Here is a 19,474-nt window from a genome sequence, read left to right as displayed (position 1 = left end):
AAATGTATGCCGCCTATTGTGGGCCCAAGGCATTTTTTTTCAGGTTAAGAAACTAGCAAAAGCATACACTCCTCATAAATTTACCAGTGAATCCCACTGACCACACGAGCCCATAGTCCATATGATGTCACAATGTCTGATAATCACTTAGGCTGTTGCTTTAATAACATATGCCTCCTGCTTACCAGGCTTCCCTGCTTCACACAGCTCCCTGGTACTGGAAACCATGCTTCCATTGAGAGAGCTCTCGGCCCCTACTCACCCTCCTCCAGCCACTTCAATGACCGCTAGATTATGAAGCAACTCACAACCCCAACAGGGGAGGAGTGGTTGAAGAAGGCATTGATGTCTATCCTAGGAATGACTGACAACACCTCAGTGGAAAATGACAGTCCTCTTGAAATAACTGAAGGTCTATTGTAGAGGAGGGTTTAGGTTTGATCAGTTCTATATATCCCAGGTGTCCGTGGCATAGTGAGTACTAAATAAATGTCACCTGAGTGGATAAATCCTGTATCGTTCCCAAAGCCTGAACCAAGATCAAAAGAAAGATATGAGAAGAATTGAGACTTGAGTTCATGGCAAAAGGAGATTTTTAGAATATTTAGGGCTATCCAAAAATGAAATGGGAGGTTAGCTCCTTTGTCACTGGAAGCCATAGAGTATTACTGATCACAAAAAAGTGGGTTTAGTGGGGAGGGCCCAGAAGAACTAGACAACCTTGGGCAGGTTTTTTAACCTATCCTTGACCCCACCACTCCTCAGATGTAAACTGAGCATAAAAATAGCACCTATCTTACACAGTTATTACAATGATAAAATAAGCTACCCACTGCTAAGCATTTAGTACAGCATATGGAAACAGAGTAAATGTTCCCAGAGTCCATAGAACATTTGAGGAATTTTCATCAAGGGTGTTTATGTTATCAGAGAGATTAGGTTAGACTCAAAAACCTCAGAGGTCCCTTCCAACTGTAAATATGAATCTATAAATTCCGGTAAGAGTCACCCCCCACCCACCATCCCCTATAAATGTTTTTATCACCTGAACAGCTGACAGCAGACTTTTATTCGTCAATCTTTTTTTCTTTCCACTTCTGCGCTCCACATAGACCTGACTTTGTAGCCCTCCATGGAAGGAGGCCCCACTTGGGCAGCGGCTGGAGAAGCCGGGTTGTTTGTGGAAGAAGTTTCCTTACAGACTGAAAAATGGGGCAAGGGGAGCAGAGTCACCCAGCTGGAGATGAGGTCCCTGTGAGCAACAGCATGCCACCATGTGCAGTGACATTAAGAGCCAGCCACTATCTTCAGACCCAGAAAGGAAGACCTTCAAGGGTGGGAATAATTCAACTAAGCAAACATCAGAGCAGTCATCTTCCCTTTACAATGTCGCTGATGGAGATACAGAATGTGCTGTCCTTGGCTGGTGTGGGCATGTGGCTGTGGGCAACTGGACGAAAACAGTATTCAAATACCAGTGGGCCACAGCAGGAAACTCCAGATAAGGGGCCTGCAGAGAAGACTGAAATCAGAAAGGCACCAGGCTTTCTTTCCCTGGGGAAACAAAGAAGGAGAGCATGCTAATCCCACAGATTTCTGATTTACTGGCCTCTCAGAAGGCTCTGTTGGGGTTTGTCATTTTGATGAGAATGCCTTGCTCTAAGGGTTAAACATGCTAAGAAGCATGAAATGATCTTCTCCAAGAAAGATTGCATCTCTTTGCCAGGGAAATGGCAGTCCAATAGTCCACAGAAGGGGGCCTTCTAAGAGCTATTCATATCCAAGGTTTCCTGCCCTAAGTCCCAAAGGCACTTGTCCCTACAACATCCTCTTCTGTGGGCCTGGGTTTATTTTGTTGCTCATGGGGCAAGATGGGATGGGTGATGAAAGAAAGAAAAGAGAAATGTATACCTGTCTTTCTCTTCACATTTCTTCTCTCTAAATCAGTTGCCAACATTTCAAATAAAATTTACCAATAAGACTAAATTACCGGAGATTGACGAAATGCTTCTCCTATAAGGCCATGATTCTACTGCTTAGTAGGCCAAAGGGACATAAACACGTATCTGCACAAAACATGTAGAGATACTGGCTGTGCATATTTCCTTGAAAAATTCAAGCAAGGGAACTGAAAAGAGGGGTTAAGAACATTATATACTATCCTTTGAGCAATTCAATTCCTACCTGGAGGCCCCTGTTTCCTCAACCAAAAACTGGGGGTGGGGGTGGTTGTGCCAGATGATATCTGAGCCTATAGATCTAGGACTCTGTATACTCTGCCTGGTTTTCTTCAGGTCAATCCAGTTTCAGGTTTTGAGTTTGTGCCTTCTCTTCATGATTGCTACACATCTGCTGTCTCCTGCCCTTAATAACCCCAAATTGGATTAAAAAGATCCCATGATAAAATAGAGAAAAGCCTGGGAAACTGGAAGGAAATTATACGCATGTGCTCTATGCACAGACACATACGTGATCCTCGGTACTGGGTGTCATTGCTGTAAAGTCCTAATGAGAGACCAGAATACAGGAAAATTAGAAACCTGGTTTTCCTATCTCTAAGGAAAGAATCTTTTGGCTTAATCTCAAATATGGCCCGTTTTACAAGAGAAAAGGAAACTACAATTAGTTTTCCCATCAAATCTATGCCAGAGAGCTTGGTCAAGATCATCACAGTTATCAACAACAGACCATTTGAACATAATTCTTCAAAATCCAGAATTACACCAGAGTCACGTCTTGATTCCAAGCACAAACCACCTGAAGTATGGAGAAGCACATGCTTTGGTATGTCCCCTTATGGCACAACCCTCCTTCCCACTTTTAAATTCCAGCTTGTATCTTATGCTTAAACACAAAAATCTTATCTAGGTTATTTCTACAACACAAGAAAAAAAAATGGGATAAAAACACCAGCCAGATAATTTTTTTCATTCATGAATTGCTGAACTCTAGATTCAAAAAGGGGCATGTTGGCTTATCTATGTAAGCACAAGCACATCGTACACTTTGACTCTATAACAGAGGCTCCCAACAAGCCAATTAGCAGCCACTGTGGATATTCTCAGTGGTAAACATGGAAACCGAGGCACAGACAGAGGGTTAGTCACATTATGTTCAGAGTGGGACCAGCACATGTAGGTGACTCCTAGCTACATCCTCCCCACTCCTCCCAAGAATCTCCAACTGATCGGAGTAGAACAGGGAAGAAACAGTAACTTCTCCGGCCAAATTCTTGTTCTAATTCAGTCTTGGCCACTCTTTAGCTGTTGTACTATTAAGTCCTACTGACACTGTCCCTTAAATATATGTTGGATGGGTCCCCAAAACTCAACCTCCATTCTCTCTACCTCACTGGGGGCTCTTATTTCTCATTCCTGAATTAATGCCAATGCAAACAGAACTAATGCACACTGGTTCGCTGGCTCCTGTCTCCCACATGCCATCCTGTTATCACATTGCTAAAAATGGCTCGCCTCCTGTAAGATAAGGTCTAAACTTGTTGGGAGAGCAAACGAGGTGCTTCACAGATGGCCCTGCCACCCCTCCAGCCACACCTTCTAAAATGTCCCCTCCAATTCTTCTCCTACTCCCAAGCTTTAGATTCCATCCACAAGGAAAACTTCCTCTTTACCAAAGTCACCTCTGCATATCTGTTCCCTCTGCCTGGAATACTTTTACCTGCCTGGTCTACCTGGCAGTCCTGCTACTCTACCAAGCCTCAGCTCTAGAGTCACCCAATTTGTGATGTTGTCCATGATCTTTCTCCCTGCATTTATGTCCCACCTTCCTCAGATTTCCGAATTTATTGGTATGTTTGTGTGGAGTGACACAATCAATGCTTTTGTATCCTGAGGGCTCAAGGCAGCCTCTGGCACACCGTGCTCAATAGGTGCTTTGGAATGAATGAATCAAACCCTTAATTTCTTCATCCAGAAAATGAGGATCATAATATGCAGCCTGCAGAGAGGATGTGAGGGTTAAATGGCCCAGTGTATATTAAGAACTTAACATAGAGCAGGCACATAATTTCCCTCAATAAATAGTAGATCTCTTAACTTCCTTTTCCTCTTATTCCAGACTGGAGCAAGGAAGGATTCACCTACCTGTGAAAAGACACACAGAGCCAGAGATGCTAGAAAAGGCTGTGATAATCTGTATGCATTTTAAAGCACTTGTTTCTCATAATTCCGCAGCATCTCAATTGATTGCACCCACAATGGGCAGATGTCTGCGGGTAGTTAAGAAGCTTTTAGCAAAGGCAGTAATAAAGTACAGAGTGGCAATATAAATGGCCACCTTGTCCCTGCATTTGACAGAACCACAGCCCACAGCAGGTGCGCATTGGTTCTAAGTAGCTGTCACATGCTGCCCCAAAGTTCTGACCCTCACATTCTCAGGCTGAGCACAGGCCTATCTGTAGATTTTTCAAAGATGTCCAAAGTCCCCAGCCTGTCCTTCTGAGGTGCTTGAGCTTCAAGATTCCAGAGCAGCTAGAATCTCCTTCCCTGATTTTCTTCTTTGAAGTTATAGGAGCAGCTGTGATCAGCAGTATCTCGGCTGCTAACCTGGTGGAATAACACTTAGGAAGGGTTCATGGACTCTGGGTCAATTTCCTGGGATCATACAATCTTGAGCCTCCAGGAAGGGAAATGCAGAAAACAAGAAGAGGAAAAAGAAGAGGCTAAATCTTCTTGCTACTATGGTAGTCAGCACATACAACTGTATAACCTAAGCACCAACAAATAAGAAAAAGTGAGGATGTGTTGGTTGATGTTGATGAATGGTGTATTTCTTAAAAAGCCCCTTTCTCTGATTCATGTCATTACCCATCAGAAGGAGTAAAAACTGGACTGAAAAGGTGACAGCCTTCAAATGCTCTTAAGAAATCCAAGGTTCTATTCATGAATCCATCAACTAAAACTTATGTATCATGGACCTGAAGTATTCCCGGTACACCAAGGCATTAATTTTCATAGATGAAGGAATCAGAGTACTTCACTGCAGCGCTGATATAACTAAACCCAGCCTCCTAACTCAGACAGTTCCGCAGCCTGTAAAGAACAAGGACTTGCATTCCTATCCTGCCCTTCACTCACCTTTACCCCTCTCCTCAGGATAAGGAAAGATACTGCCAAGCTGATGACATTTGAGAATCAGAGTTTTAGAATTGGAAGGGCCCTGAGAGTGCATGAAACTCAACTGCCTCATTTTATTTTTGCAGAACAGAGAAGCCAGAGTATCCAAGTTAGAATCTCAAGGTCACATATCTAAATAAAGGGCCTGGGTATCCCTGGGGAATGGGGGCAGGTCCTCAATGGCACTGGAACCTATAAGAGTGACCAGCATGATTATATTTGACCTTGGAAGCCAAGGTTTCTTTTATTCCTACACCAGTGAGTCGGTCTGAGCAGACCCCAGTGGATCCAGAATCAGTTATAAGTGATATATTGTGCTAAACATATTTTGATTTCTAATTACTATTTCTTTCTTCCCTATGATTATTCCCTGAATTATTGCCCTTGGCAGACTGCATTACAATTTGCAGATTACTCCTCCATCCCCTCCATGAGACTTTGAGTTCATGAAGAACACAAACCATGTCTTCTACAAATTTGCATCCTCACAACTTAGCTCACCACACCTGGTACAGAGAAGAGATAGATGCCTACTTGTGGGATCGCTATGGTAATGCTGAAGTTATTTCCAAAGAAGTATCATAGCTTCATTTCCTACAATTTGGGGAACCAAGAGCCACTGAAACTAAAGCTACTTAAGGTAGGAATGTGTTGAACATGTAAACATTTTAATAATCCAACTTTAATACTCTAAAAAAAAGGCACAAAATGATTTTGAGCTTTCCATAGTCATATGACATGCTATCTAGTTGTCCAAAAAAGAGATCAGTGTAGATTGACCTAAGATGATGGTCGTGGAGAGGGAGAGAGGTGAACAGATGAGGATGAGATTAAATAAGGAATCAACAGGAATTTGCGGAGAGATTTAATGAGATGGGAGAAAAATCAACCCAAAGACAATGGTAATGCCATTTACTGAGATGGGGAAAACTTAAAAAAAAAAAAAAAAAGTCTAACACTGAGAGGAGGGACTCAAAATTTCTGTTTTTCAATGTTATGATTAAGATACCTACCAGAAATCTAAATGCATATATCAAGTAGACAACTAGATACAGAAATCTGGGATTCCAGAGAGTTCCAGACTAGAGATCCCAGATTTGAGAGCCATTAACATATAGATGACCTTCAACACCATGGCAATGGATGAGGATACAGACTATGGATGAGTGTGCAGACTAACAGGAGACCCAGGACAGAGGACTGGGGCCTTCCAACATTTAATAACCAAGTAGTGTGTTATTAAATATAGTTCCAACATTTAATAACCACATGTTCGCACATTTCCCTTTGTTTTCCTGGAAGGACTATACACCCCTTCCTCAAAATCAGGAGCTATGCCAGTGGTTTTGCATTTCCACTGTGTACAGCACAATGCCTCAGACTTTGGGGGGCCACAGAGATATTTAATGCACTGTTTTTCCCTCAATGACCTTACAATCTAACCCCTTTCAGATATACAGGGAAGAAAGGCTGCTCAGTGTAATGGAAAGTGCAATAGATTAAGAGTCAGGAATCATGAATTTTAACCATTCTATAGCTACTCCAAGTTAAAGTGATGTTTCCAATTCCTCACCAGCTGAAACAAGGATTAGGTGCAGGAAACATCAACAGTACCTGCCAACTCTACTATTTCTGACACCATAATTTCCATGTGGCATCCAAGTGACACATTCCCATCTCATCTAAAGGTGGGATCTCAGCCTTCCCAGGCAGAAGGTGCTGCTGCTACCCCAGGAGCACACAGCAGCATTCAGAGGGCTGGCTGAAAGGGAAGTCCCTGAGCTGGAAGGGGGAGCAGCTGCTGTCTGCACTCTTTTCCTGCTGGAACAAGAGTTACTTGAAAAAACTCAAAATATCTGCATTCTTGGTTTTCAGCTGGTTTATATCAGATGAATGGAATCCCAGGAACCAGTGAGAAGAGCAGATTCACCCTCTCATCACATTCTCTTGGTTGTGCAAATTAATATTCTCAAAGGCATCCGATTTCCATGATCCTAGGAAATATTTTCTTTCATCAGACAGAAGCATTTCCATATGGCTGGACATCTAGAAGAGGATATGGCCTTATGGGTCAGGATATGCTGAACTTAGCCAGGAAAGAGCACTAAGAAAATGGTTCAGTAACATTTTATTTATATGTACGTACACACACACACATACACACACAAACGTGAGTGTGCATCTGGGTGATCCTTCATATCTATTCTAGGTGACCATCCACCTGGACAGAGCTGACAAGACAGACAAACCAAATTAGGCCAATCAGTTTCCCTTTTTTTTTCGAAAATGTAAATTCTAGTTAGAAAAATCCAGAACCTAGAGGTTAGGAGAGATGAATTGCTTCAATTGCAGTGCCTTGGGGTCCCTGGAGCTGTTCTGCTTTCCTTTTAGAGATGTAGTTAGTGAGAGCTTCATTTGATCAGTACCTCTCTAGGTAATCATGCAGTAAATCCCCTTCTTTGACTCTGTTAGCCATAATCAATTCTGTAGCTTGCAACCAAAAGAACATTACCTAGAAAGTATTAGCATCTTCATTTTACAGATAAGGAAACTGAGGCTTAGAAGAATTAAGAGAGAAATCAGTTGTAGGTCACCTAGCTAGTAAGTGGCAGAACCAACACACAAACCAGGTCTATTTGACTCTAACATTCATGCCATTAACCACTAGGCCACCCCAATTGTAAGTGCTGTACTGTAGGTTATTTTTCTTGTCAAAGGAATGGACTTCTGCTGAATCCTCCTTTCTTGCTTGCTAAATAAATGATGGCATACATTCAGAAAAAGCCATGTAGGGGAGAGGATAGAATCTGCAGTGGCCTCATCAAACTGAAGCTTGATGGTCCACAAACAAATCAAATCCATAGTCTTGGCTATTGATGCTTCGCTCCCACCAACTGAACTAAACAGTCTGGCCACGTGGACAAGGAGAAGATGCCATGCTTGTTCCATGTCAACTGATCATATCTTCTTAAGAAAGACAAGCTAGAATGTTTCTTCAATACAATAGGGCTTCACAGGAGGGCAGGTGGTCTTCCAGCACACAAGCATTTCAACCAAAGTGACTGGCATTAAGCAGCTAAAACAGGCCTTTGCTTTTTAGGTCATGGAGACAGACGTCTCCCACAACACTATGAAAAACAAACCAAAATAGCTAGAGCTGAACAATTGGGATGGGAAGATAGATCTACATCTTCTTAGAATAGTATCAGATCATCCCGAAACATTCTAAATACAACATCCAGCTGATTGTTAAATGTCAAGATTTAGAGTTGCTATCTTCACAGGCAATAGAAGCACTCTCGTGAGGGTACAAGCAAGAGTCATCCATTTTTACTATAAGAGAAAGATACTTCTGCAAGTTAACCTTAATCTCATATATTCATATATTTCCTAGGTCTCTTGCCTTATTTCCTTGTATCTGGAGGACAGCTTTGATCTGGGAGTCGCCCTATACACTGATCTGCTTGCTCACTTTGCTTGAGTTCTTGGGCTATTTTGATCTAGTGTCTGACCTGGGCCATCCCCAACTCTGCTTTTTCTCTGAATACCAATTTTAACATCCCACCTATGCTTTCTCTGTTTTATATAAACAAATGCCTCTCTAACCTTACCATTCCTATTGCGGGACCAGTGATACCAAGGGACTGACCCTGCAACCAAGTCCAAGTAGAGGACACAGTTTGGGCTGGATGAGACACAATGCCTTAGAAATTGTCTTAATCTTATCACATTTAGTACAAATGATCATTTCTAGGCTTAGGGCTAATGTAGAGAAAAAAATTAGAGAAAATGGTAAACTGAGTGCCCAGGTTGATGGGGTCATGGTGGGTGGGGCAGCATTCCTGGATCCCAAGGGGATCATGGTCCTTACATAAAGAATGTTAACAAATATTTTTCCTTCACCACTCTTCAGAAGTGTCTATGGGGTCAGAGGTAGAGATAGGTCATCATTTTGTTAGAAATAGGAGACAAGAAGATCCAAGAAACCTTGAATCCCCTTTTCCCAACCATCACTCCCTTACACAGGCATGGCCTCTCCCATCTGTTTGCCCTACTGTTCCCCTATAAACATATAGCATAACATCTGCCACATGTTAGCACATTTCCCTTTGTTTCCCTGGAAGGACTATACACCCCTTCATCAAAATCAGGAGCTATGTCAGTGGTTTCGCATTTCCAGAATCTGATACAGTGCCTATAACATACTAGGGTTTCAATAAATGTCTGCATCATGTATAAAAATGAATAAAGGACACTCAAAGCATCTCCACTGAGAAATCAGTTTCAATAAAGAAAAACAATGTCATTAGGTAACTCTATTTTCTCTGCTAGCAAGTGGAGTCCTATCATTTTTACACTCCACTGATTCATTCTGAACATGGTGTCAGGAACAATACAGGGCCAAAAAACAATTAGCAGGGGAACAAAACAATCAGTTGCACCGTCTGGGATTTGAGCGACGTATAGATCAAATGTCTTAAATTTGCTATGCCTCTTCTCAGTTGGCCAGAATGGATGACTTGGCTGCACTGTACCAGGAATAACTGTCCCTCATATATCCCCAATCAGCTGCCTCTTAATGACTAGTCAGAAGTGACAACATAAAAGGTGCAGTGACTTTCACTGTTCTTGGCAAACCTTGGACCAACTCCCACGGATCTGCCCTTGGAATAGGTGAGCTCAGAGACACCGTGCACAGCTGGCTACAGTCACTGCTGCCTGTCTTCAGCAGTCCCAAGGCCCTTGAGTTGGAAAGAGACCCAAGGGGAAGGAGTGAGAGGTCTGAAGTGATCTCTGGTTCTTATACTACTTCATAGGTAGTGGAAGATCTGTAACAGTGTGGCTTACATCGAAACTGTCTCACTCATCTCAGAGGTCAAATGCCCTTTCTATTGCCCCAAACCAGGACCAGGGTAGTCTACCCTACAACGATGTTTGGAAAAAGTCTAGGAGCTTGACAGACTGACCAGCCCCATGTGGCCCACTTGTGTTCCAGATGGCTGCGTCCTCATCTTAGCTTCTAGCTTCTGCTTGTCACAGCTTCAAAAATTCAGTGACTCTGAATTTACATTCCAAGAGCTCCAAGAAAGTTCTCTCTTCCTCCTTCACCCCAATGTGCCGTATCCTGTTTTTGATCCAGCTGTAAAAAAAAGATCTACAGTTCTCTTGAAACACCCCTTAACTAATTATACAGTGGACCTCACAAAAGCCAGTCCTTGAAAACATCTTTGCCTACTCATCCAGACCCTCTTCCAGGCTTGTTCCAAGATTCATCCTCATCCCCAGACTCCTGATACTGGACAATTCTGGCCACTGGTGGTCTTTAGGGATGAGGCCTTGCAGGTCCCTCCTCAAGAAAGTCTTCTCTTCCTTGAATCTCTGTCCTCCCAGTCTGGTCCACCAACAGCGCTCATTCTGCTACCTTGTATCATTTTATTACTGCTTCCTGTAGAGACGCCTCAACTCCTCAGATAAAGAAATGATAAACTTCTTGAGAGCAGGAACTATGTCTATTGCATATGCGGTATCTTTAAAGCCCTAGAGCTACAGCCTCAGCAAACACTTGATAACTATGTAAATTATCCCTTCATATAAAATAGAGGCTGACAATCTATGGACAGCCAGCTTGAAGTCTATAAGCTTGGCATATAAAATAAACCAAGCTGGAATTGGACATAGCTTACAGACTCTTCCTGACAGCAGCTTTCTATGAACCTCTACAGTGTGCCGGGTCCCCCTGCAGAGGGCCTCCCAAACTTCTATTTTCCCTTTGATAATGTTTATTACAATAACTATGACTTTAACAATCACTGACATTTATTAAGTCATTGTCTGGGAACCTACTAACTCACTTCATCATCACCAATACCTTCTGAGTTAGGTACCTGATTATCCCTATTTTACAGATAAGGAAATCAAGTCTCAAAGATATTGATTATCTTGATAAAGTTCACATTACTCCATAAGAGTCAGATTTCTCACCCAACCTGGCTCCAGAGTTCATGTTCTTAACCAATACGTCATGCTGCCTCCTATAAACCTCACCACGTTTGTAATTATTTATTTAATGACTAAATATTCCACCAGGCAGCAACTCCACGAGAACAGGACTGGGTCTACCTTGTTCAGTAGTGTATTTTTTAAGCCTAATCCAAGAGCTAGCATGTAGAAAGCTCCAAAACGCATGAGTTAAATGAATAACTGAAACAGCCAGTTCGTTAGCCCACCCAGAAACCCAAAAGAGAAGTATCCACCCACCCTGGATTGAAGATGTCTCATACTTAATTGAAAAAGTGCCATGATCTTGGTAATATTTCTTCTAAAGTTTCCCTTTCTGGGATCCAACCCTAGTTAACAAATTCACGCATCCAGAACCAGAAAGGGTATAATCTGGAAAGCAGTGAACGGAAGGAAACGCTTCTGTAAAACAGAGAAGGCACGGGTAGGTCTATCTCGGGACACATCTGCCATACACCACGCCCACTCAGACCTTGAATGCCACCCACGAGGGCCAACTCACCCCTTTCACAGGTCCTTCCCCAGTAGCCGGTGCCCGTGCAGTCACAGATGAAGCGGTTCCAGCCATCCTTGCACACAGCATTGTTCTTGCAGGGGTAGCTGTCGCACTGCTTGGCACTCATCCGCGAACAGGAGGACTTGACGCCCGCAGCGTTCTGCATCTCCGCCAGCTGCCGGATGTTCTTGCTGCGCCCGTCGATGAACAGGTCACGGATGCAGCCCACGTAGCCGTAGTTGAGCATGGCAGTCCAGAGCTCAGTGGGGAGGATGAGGCCAGCACGGTTCTCCGGCAGCCCGCCCAGATACATGTCCCCCTCCAGGTCCAGGATCTCGCTCTCCCCGCTGGCGGTGAATGGCGTGCGCCTGCTGTTCACTGATATGGTACCTGGGACGGAAGGATGGAAACAGAGTGAGCTGCCAGCCCTCTGGGCAGGTGAGGCTGCCAGTCAACGAACCAAATGAAAGGAGCCCAGCAGGTGGGTTCAGAGACTCGTGGTGCCTGGCCAGGTGAGAACAATGCAAGCAAGGGAGGCAAAGGCTTCCAGACAGTAGAAAGGAAAATGTTAGGCCATTTGGTTCCAGTCTTTGCTGCAAAGACACTCTCACTGATAGGAGGATTCAGGACCATCTCGTGAACGAACACCTAACCTGATGTCTTTTCTCTACGGAGTCCCGGCTGGAAGGTCACCTACCTAACAGGTTGAGAGCAGCACAGCTGCTGCCTGTGTTTAAATCTCAGCTCTACCAGGTACTGGTACAGAAGTGATTTCACCTGCCAGGGCCTCAATGTCCTCATCTGTAAAAGGGGAAAATAATGGTCCCCACCTCACAGACTGGTGTGATGATTAGATACGTTCACATACGTAAAGTGCTCCTCAGGGTTTGGGACAGAGTAAGGGTTCTGGAAGTGCTTGCTTGAGTCTTCATCACTCACTTGCCATGCCCAAAAGGATGGAACCCTCCGTGCACTAATACCCTCTACAATGCCATTAGCTACCAGCCCTGGAGCATTGCCTTGGAGAAATTTCAACTGGACCATGTTTGTTTATTCATTTAACAGGGATGGATTGCATACCTGCTGTGTCTCTGGTATACTGGTGGGCACAGAGATGAACTTGACAGGTACGTCTCTGCTCTTGTGGCACTGATATTCCCGAGCAGAGGGACAGAAATTAAACAAATGACTCAATAAGCAAAAGAAATTAGGTACTGGTCGGTACTAGGAAGAGAGTAAAATGGGTGGTAGCAGCCTGTGGGTTCTCCTTTAAAACATACAGTCAGCAAAGGCCTCCCTCTCTAGGCAGGTGACAAGTATGATAGAACCACAATGTTGAAAAGGATCCAACCAGGCCAAGTCCAGGGGGAAGAATGTGCCAGCAGGGGGAATGGCACCTACAAAGGCCCTGGGGTAAGCCAGAGTGTGGCTAGAGTGGGAGGGCACAAGGGGCGAGCAGGAGACGAGATCAGAGGCAGACCAGGCCCAGCAGTAGTAGGGTCATGGACCCATCGATGAGACTGTGCAAACCTAGAGCCTGTCCTGGGAACTGGGGACTGGGATTCTAGTCCTAAATGGCCTTCTGACCCGAGGCCAGTCCCCAAGCTACTTTACAGTCCATTTTCCTAAACTGTAAAATCAAGGAAACTGTAAAATTAAGGTGATATCTGAACATGACACCAGAAATTTTAAATTTATTTAGTATTCTTAAAGTGCTTTATGGGTACCGAGATACCTGGGTCTTGCCATTCATCAAGCAGCCTTCACTTCTGCCTGAGTCTCAGTCCCCTGGGCTATGAAAGGGATAGTCTGAAGGGCCAAGAAGATCAAATAAGATCAAGAGTGTGAGGTACACTATAAATTACAAAGCCAGCATTAGGGGCCTCTGGGCGGGTTATGCCAACCACACGCTTCCCCTACTCTATCCTCGAGGTTTTCCCCTGGAGAAATTGGCTTTGCGTTTTCGTTTTTTTAAATTTTAGAAACCTACATAGCAATAATTATGTCCTGGTCACCATTTTAAGTACTGTATGTGCTTTTCTGGACTCGATCCTCACAACAATCTCACGAGGGAGGAGCTAACAGGTGCACTGTTTCACTGTTGGGGAAGCTGAGGTTTGCATTTCCTTTCCTCCTACACTGCTTGCTTTCTCTACCCTCCACAAGCCTACAGAGCTGCTTGATCCCCAACCTGGAGGAGCAGCTATTGCCAAATAAGGACAGCAACAGAGCGGATTTAAATGTTAGAGCCATAAATACATCCTGAGGGAAATCCATCCTCTGAGTGCGTGACCACAACTGTTTTGAATGCACTTAATCAAGTTTCAAGAACCAGTCCCCCAAATGGGGAGTGATCACCATACTTTTCCCATGTCATTCTTCAGGATAAGCAAGGAAGGAGGCCCCATACTCGCATAGGCAGGTATTTGTGTAACTCTTCATTCTGGCACAGGTTCATAACCAAAAACATACCAGAAAATACCCTCGCGAAGAAATGAAGTTTAACAGATCATAGTAAAATTTTATGTTATGCTGCGTTCATAAGACAATGATTTGTTTACTCAGTAAATTATTATAGGCTTTGATCAAATGTATCAGTATTGGCCAATGCTATAGCTACTGGATATGAAATTCCAGGCTTCTGAAATCCAGACAGGTTTGTCAAAGATGGGTCTACTGATGGTTCTAACAAATAACTGCCCCACTTGAAAAAAGCAATCAGTGCTGGGAATAAACAGAAGTAAACACATGGCAATTTCCCCTGCTCTAGGCTGCCTGTGACACAGATAGGTAACCTTTAAGCTGTGTCAGGTCTAGGCTAGCCAATCCTAACACCCATCAACCATAATGGAACTCCAGAGACCCAAAACACATGGTCTTAAAATGAATAGAAGTGTTTCCCTTATAATCTTAGGATAGCTTTCTGGCTCTGCCCCTGCTGACATTATAGGGATAAATTTAGAAAGAGAGAGAAAAAGATTCGGCCTCCAGAGAAACTCGTTTTTTGTGTCTTCGTCTGTTAAAAAAGCACGAACTGTTCATTCTTACTCAACAAGCACATTTAATTTGAAGCCTCTTGGTTCTGATTAGATTTCAGACAATCAATAAAGCATCCTGCTGGGCGCTAAACCAGCCAGGGCTGCAATCTGCCACCCGTCTGCCCTCTACGCAGAACCCATCCAGCTCCTCCTAAGGGCAACATTGCCCATCTCCGTCATCCCTCTGGCTGTGGAATTATGCAGAAAAGCTGTCCCCGGAAAGCTCAGCCATTCCTGGCTGCAGCCTTTTGAGGGAACCTATTGCTTTTTTTAGTGGTCAAATGCACCTACACGAAAATGTCCAAATGAAAGACTTTTTGTGTTTTCCAGGAGAGAGAATCCTTAAAAATACAGCAAACATAGCCAAGACCCTTCTTCTTGAGTATAACACCACCTAAATGGAGAATCAGGAAATCCGTGTGAAATCCAAATGCTCTAGTTACTATTCCGTGTGAAATGTCCTTCCTGATGGCACAGAATGTGACCCTCATTGCCACATGGTCCACAGAAAGCTAAGCAGACTGTTGAGGCATTCAAAAGCTCCAGACTCTCTATTTGTGTGTGTGTGTGTGTGTGTGTGTGTGTGTGTGTGTGTGTGTGTTTCCTCCCTCTCTTTGTTACCATTCCACAGTAGCTATGTACTGCCTGGGGCTAGCTTGTTTGATCTGTGGCTGCAGAAACAAACAAAGCCATTTAAACCAAATGTAAAAGGTTATGAAAGGGAAGGGAGAGTTAGTGAGGTCTGAGCAAAGAGTGAAATATAGGCTCTCACACCAAAGGAAGGCTTTAAATTGAACATGACTTCAGGAAAAATCAATTTGCCTTTTTCTTTCTTGTCATAATTTCTCCCTGCAACATGACTCTTGCCAATTATTAAAGGGTGTAGCGTTGCATAAACTCTTGCACAGTGAAGCTTATCCTACAGAGTAATCACATAATGCAGCATCTGTGATGTCACAATTGTGTTTCCATGGTGATGAGAAAAAGGAGAAGAAAAGGAGGGGGAAAAAAAAAACCATCACATCAGTGACATGACAGCCTCTTTGGTAGGAGTGGAAATGCTACTTGTAAAACCATGTGTGGCTCCAGAGCCTTGGAGCCATCACTGAGACGGCTGTGCCGTGAGTGACAAGGAAAGGAGGACCATGTGAACTGTCGACGAGACAGATATATTGTTCAGAAACATAATCTTACAACAACCATTAAAGAGAACAGCCAAAGAGTCAAACATGCATGCAAGCGCAAACATTAAAATAAGAAAATATAAAGCTGGGAAACAGACTGAAAAGCTGCAGCTTTCCTCTCTTCTCAATCACAACTGTGCCTCTTCCTACCTGATCTGCCATCTCGCTGAATGTCCACATGGTACCATTCCCCATCGTTGGCTTTCTTCTGAGTGGCCTTCACTTTGATGGTGCCCGAGCCCATGTCAAGCAACAAGTATAAGTTGCCATCGAGAAGTTCCACAGCAAAGAAGTCCACCTTGGTGTTCTTCTGGCTCCGAGTATCCTTCCTCTCTTGGGGCTTGCCGTGAGTGAAGAGGATCAGGCCATTGGGCTCAGTGGTGCGGAAGTCAAAGGAGATGGAACCCATGCGTTTGGTGTTCCATTTGGGCAAACTGATATACGCCTCTGGGGTCTCGAAGTTGATGGGGTCCAGTGTGGCCACATTCTCACACTTGAATACAACTTCACCATAGATTTTCATCTTGGTGTCCCCGATCCGGGCCAGGCGAGACAGCTCCAGACGGATGTCATTATTCTTATAAACAACCTGTCAAAAGCCAAACAAGTGCCATATGAATCAATCTTGCAAACAGTTACCAGCCACTGCTCACTGGGCACCAGGGAAAAAGGCCCAAGAAGAGGCTTCAGGACACAATATGTCTGAAACAATATGAGAAAAGTGAGATACAGCATTTGAAAAAGCATTGGAAGGGACCTCTGGGGTGCACATAAGCCTTAAAAAAGCCCCCACATTTCTATTTTATTCCTTTTGTGTTGTCTCCTTCTGGCCAATTTTTTGTGTTGTCAGAAAGCTATACAATATCAGCTTGCAAATAAAAATCAAGAGAAACTGAGTTGCACAAATAGTAATATTTAAATACAAAGATATTTACTGAAGTATACTTAGTAAAAGACCAGAAACAACCTAAAAGACCATCAACAAGACTGGTACTTCCCATGATGGACAATCATGCAGTCCTTAAAAACAAAGTAGTTTTTGACATGGTTTTGACATGGATGTTCTCCAAGAAATACTGTTAAGTGAAATTAGCAAGGAACATAAAAGTGTGCACTACACTATCATTGTGTTAAGTGTGTGTGTGTTTTGGGGGGCACATGTGTTATATGTATATATATTCATAAATGCATAAAACATCTTTGGAAGGAAACACAAGAAACTATAAAATTGTCACAGGGGAGTGGATTTGTCAGATTCATATTCAGGAATGGGAGGGAGACTGACTTTTCACAGTACCCTGTTGTGTTGTTGTTGTTGTTGTTGTTGTTTTCTACCGTGCACATGTATTACCGAAAGAAAATGATTAAGTGTTAAGAGTTGGTGGGGAAGGAGATCTGTGTTTTTCACATATTGTATGTGCCCTCCATATACACAGGATAGGAGAATAAAACACCCTAAAACACTAAAAAAAAAAAACTGGGGTGCCTGGGTGGCTCAGTCGTTTAAGCATCTGCCTTCGGCTCAGGTCATGATCTCAGGGTCCTGGGATCAAGTCCTGCATCGGGCTCCCTGTTCAGGAGGGAGTCTGCTTCTCCCTCTCCCCGAGCCCCATTCATGCTCTCTCTCTCTCTCAAATAAATAAATAAAATCTTTAAAAAAAAAAACTATTATGATTTTTGAAACTTGGTGTAATCCACGTAAAAGCAGGGATTAATGATATTCCCCCAAATTAGAATTTCAAAGAGGTTTTGCTGTTTTTAGAACTGAATTTTGACTGCAGTGCCCTGGGATGGGTCTCGGTCCTCTGGTCTCTAAGTAACGTCCCATTTTTCCAATAAACAGGAGAAAAATGAAAGGGAAGGGGGCTAACATTACAGTATTGACTATGGCAATCACTTTGCTATGTGCTTTATATTATCTTATTCAAATTCCAAGTCAGGATCTGGATCTGGGCTCAAGTCCCACATCCATCCACCACCTTATGAGCTGTGTGACCTTGGCAGAGTTTTTTAACTTATCTGGATCTCTTTTCTCCTCTAAAATTGGGAACACAGGAGTAAATTATTTTGCAAGGGTGAAATGAGTTAATACATGTTGAGCACTTAGAACAGCACAGAGTAAGGGCATAGAAATCTCAGCTACTTTGTGGGGAGGTGATGTAGCTGTTAGTCTCATTTCATCCTTTCCATGACCCCAAAAAAGGTTGTATTACCATCTCCATTTTCAGCAAAATAACAAAACTTAAATACTAAAATAAATCTTACAATCCATCTCAGTGATAAAAAGGTAAATGGATGGGTCGTTCCAGTACAAATCATTTAATCCCTAACATCCAGCTATAGAATTGTTTCCCTTCTCTTCCCCATCACCAGGACAGAGTAGAGCAGAACTGTTGGCCTTTTAATATATAACTAATGACAAAGAATTGAAAACGCCTCACCTACTATATGACCTTGATAATGGGCCTAACCGTAGTAACACTGAAAATAATAATGATACTAATATCTACTGAGCACCTACTACCAGATACCATGCTAAGGATCTAAAGCCTACCATCCCATCAGATGCTGACAGCATCCATTTGAGACACCTACCACCATTCCCCCCTTTTACAGATGTAGAAACAGATGTGGAGAGTAGTTAAAGAACCAGTTCACAGTCATAACACCTGGTAACTGGCAGAGCAGGCCTTGAACCCAGGGAGTTGGGCTCTCACATCCACATGCTTTACCACTGTGGCTACTCGGAGTGAGGTCCCACTAGCAGCACCTGTGAAGCTCATCTTTAACATTACATGGAAAATCGTGCAAGTTCAGCTTCCTGAATTCCTCATCTCAGCACTACTGGACTGACCACGTGAAAAGAGGAAATACTGCAAGATCTTTAGGCAATCGATCACTCCAGTGAACCAGAAAAGAAACCAAGTTTAATGACTGGCAACTCCCCCTTTCTAGCCCCACTACTGTGCCCCGGCATGGGAGATCTCTCTGTCATAAACAAACTTTGGCTTTCTCTGCATTCAGTTAAATGCCTATGACTAGAACTGTTTGTTAAGATTAATTATTAATGTATAACAATAGCTCATCCCAGGGGGGCAAACTGAGGCTTGGTTCCACTGAATAATAAATGGGTAAAGAACTCAGGCATCCCTACAAGAGGCAGGAGAGAAAAAAGAAAAAGCCTCTTAAAGAGATGCAGGGTAGGGGCCCCTGGGTGGCTTAGTCAGTTATGCATCTGACTCTTGATTTCAGCTCAGGCCATGATCTTAGGATCCTGAGATCGAGCCTCAAATCAGGCTCTGTGCTCAGCAGGGAGTCTGCTTGAGATTCTCTCTCTGCCTCAATCCTTCCCTCTCTCTCTCTCTCTGTCTCAAAATAAATAAATAAATAAAATCTTTTAAAAAAATAAAAATAAAGGGATGCAGGGTACTGTGAAGAGGGGCTCTCCATTGAGAAAGGTACACAACTGAGATTGAGACCAGAGGTGAATCACTACAATGCAGGTTTCTAGAGAGATACAGTGGAGGATCAGGGCCACAAACTGGCGAAAGATAACCAGACTTCTCTCGAAAGCTCTTTGAAGGTGAGCTCTCTACTCCACAG

The 19,474-nt window shown here is 43.3% G+C and overlaps 1 protein-coding gene across 30 annotated transcripts in view; it reads right to left on the bottom strand.

Moving 5' to 3' along the window:
- Positions 1 to 19,474, bottom strand: part of NRXN3 (neurexin 3) — a 1,527,623-nt gene that overhangs the window by 1,010,616 nt on the left and 497,533 nt on the right. For all 30 annotated transcript variants that reach the window (XM_032406089.1, XM_032406090.1, XM_032406055.1 and 27 more), the window contains 2 exons: positions 16,022 to 16,460; positions 11,656 to 12,039 (listed from right to left, as the gene is read on the bottom strand). In XM_032406089.1, the coding sequence (XP_032261980.1) occupies positions 11,656 to 12,039; positions 16,022 to 16,460 (823 nt within the window). The remainder of the gene's footprint in view (positions 1 to 11,655; positions 12,040 to 16,021; positions 16,461 to 19,474) is intronic.

The sequence above is a fragment of the Phoca vitulina genome, unplaced genomic scaffold, assembly GCF_004348235.1.
Source record: "Phoca vitulina isolate PV1807 unplaced genomic scaffold, GSC_HSeal_1.0 scaffold7, whole genome shotgun sequence".
Taxonomy (NCBI): domain Eukaryota; kingdom Metazoa; phylum Chordata; class Mammalia; order Carnivora; family Phocidae; genus Phoca; species Phoca vitulina.
This window is presented reverse-complemented; position numbering and strand designations above follow the sequence as displayed.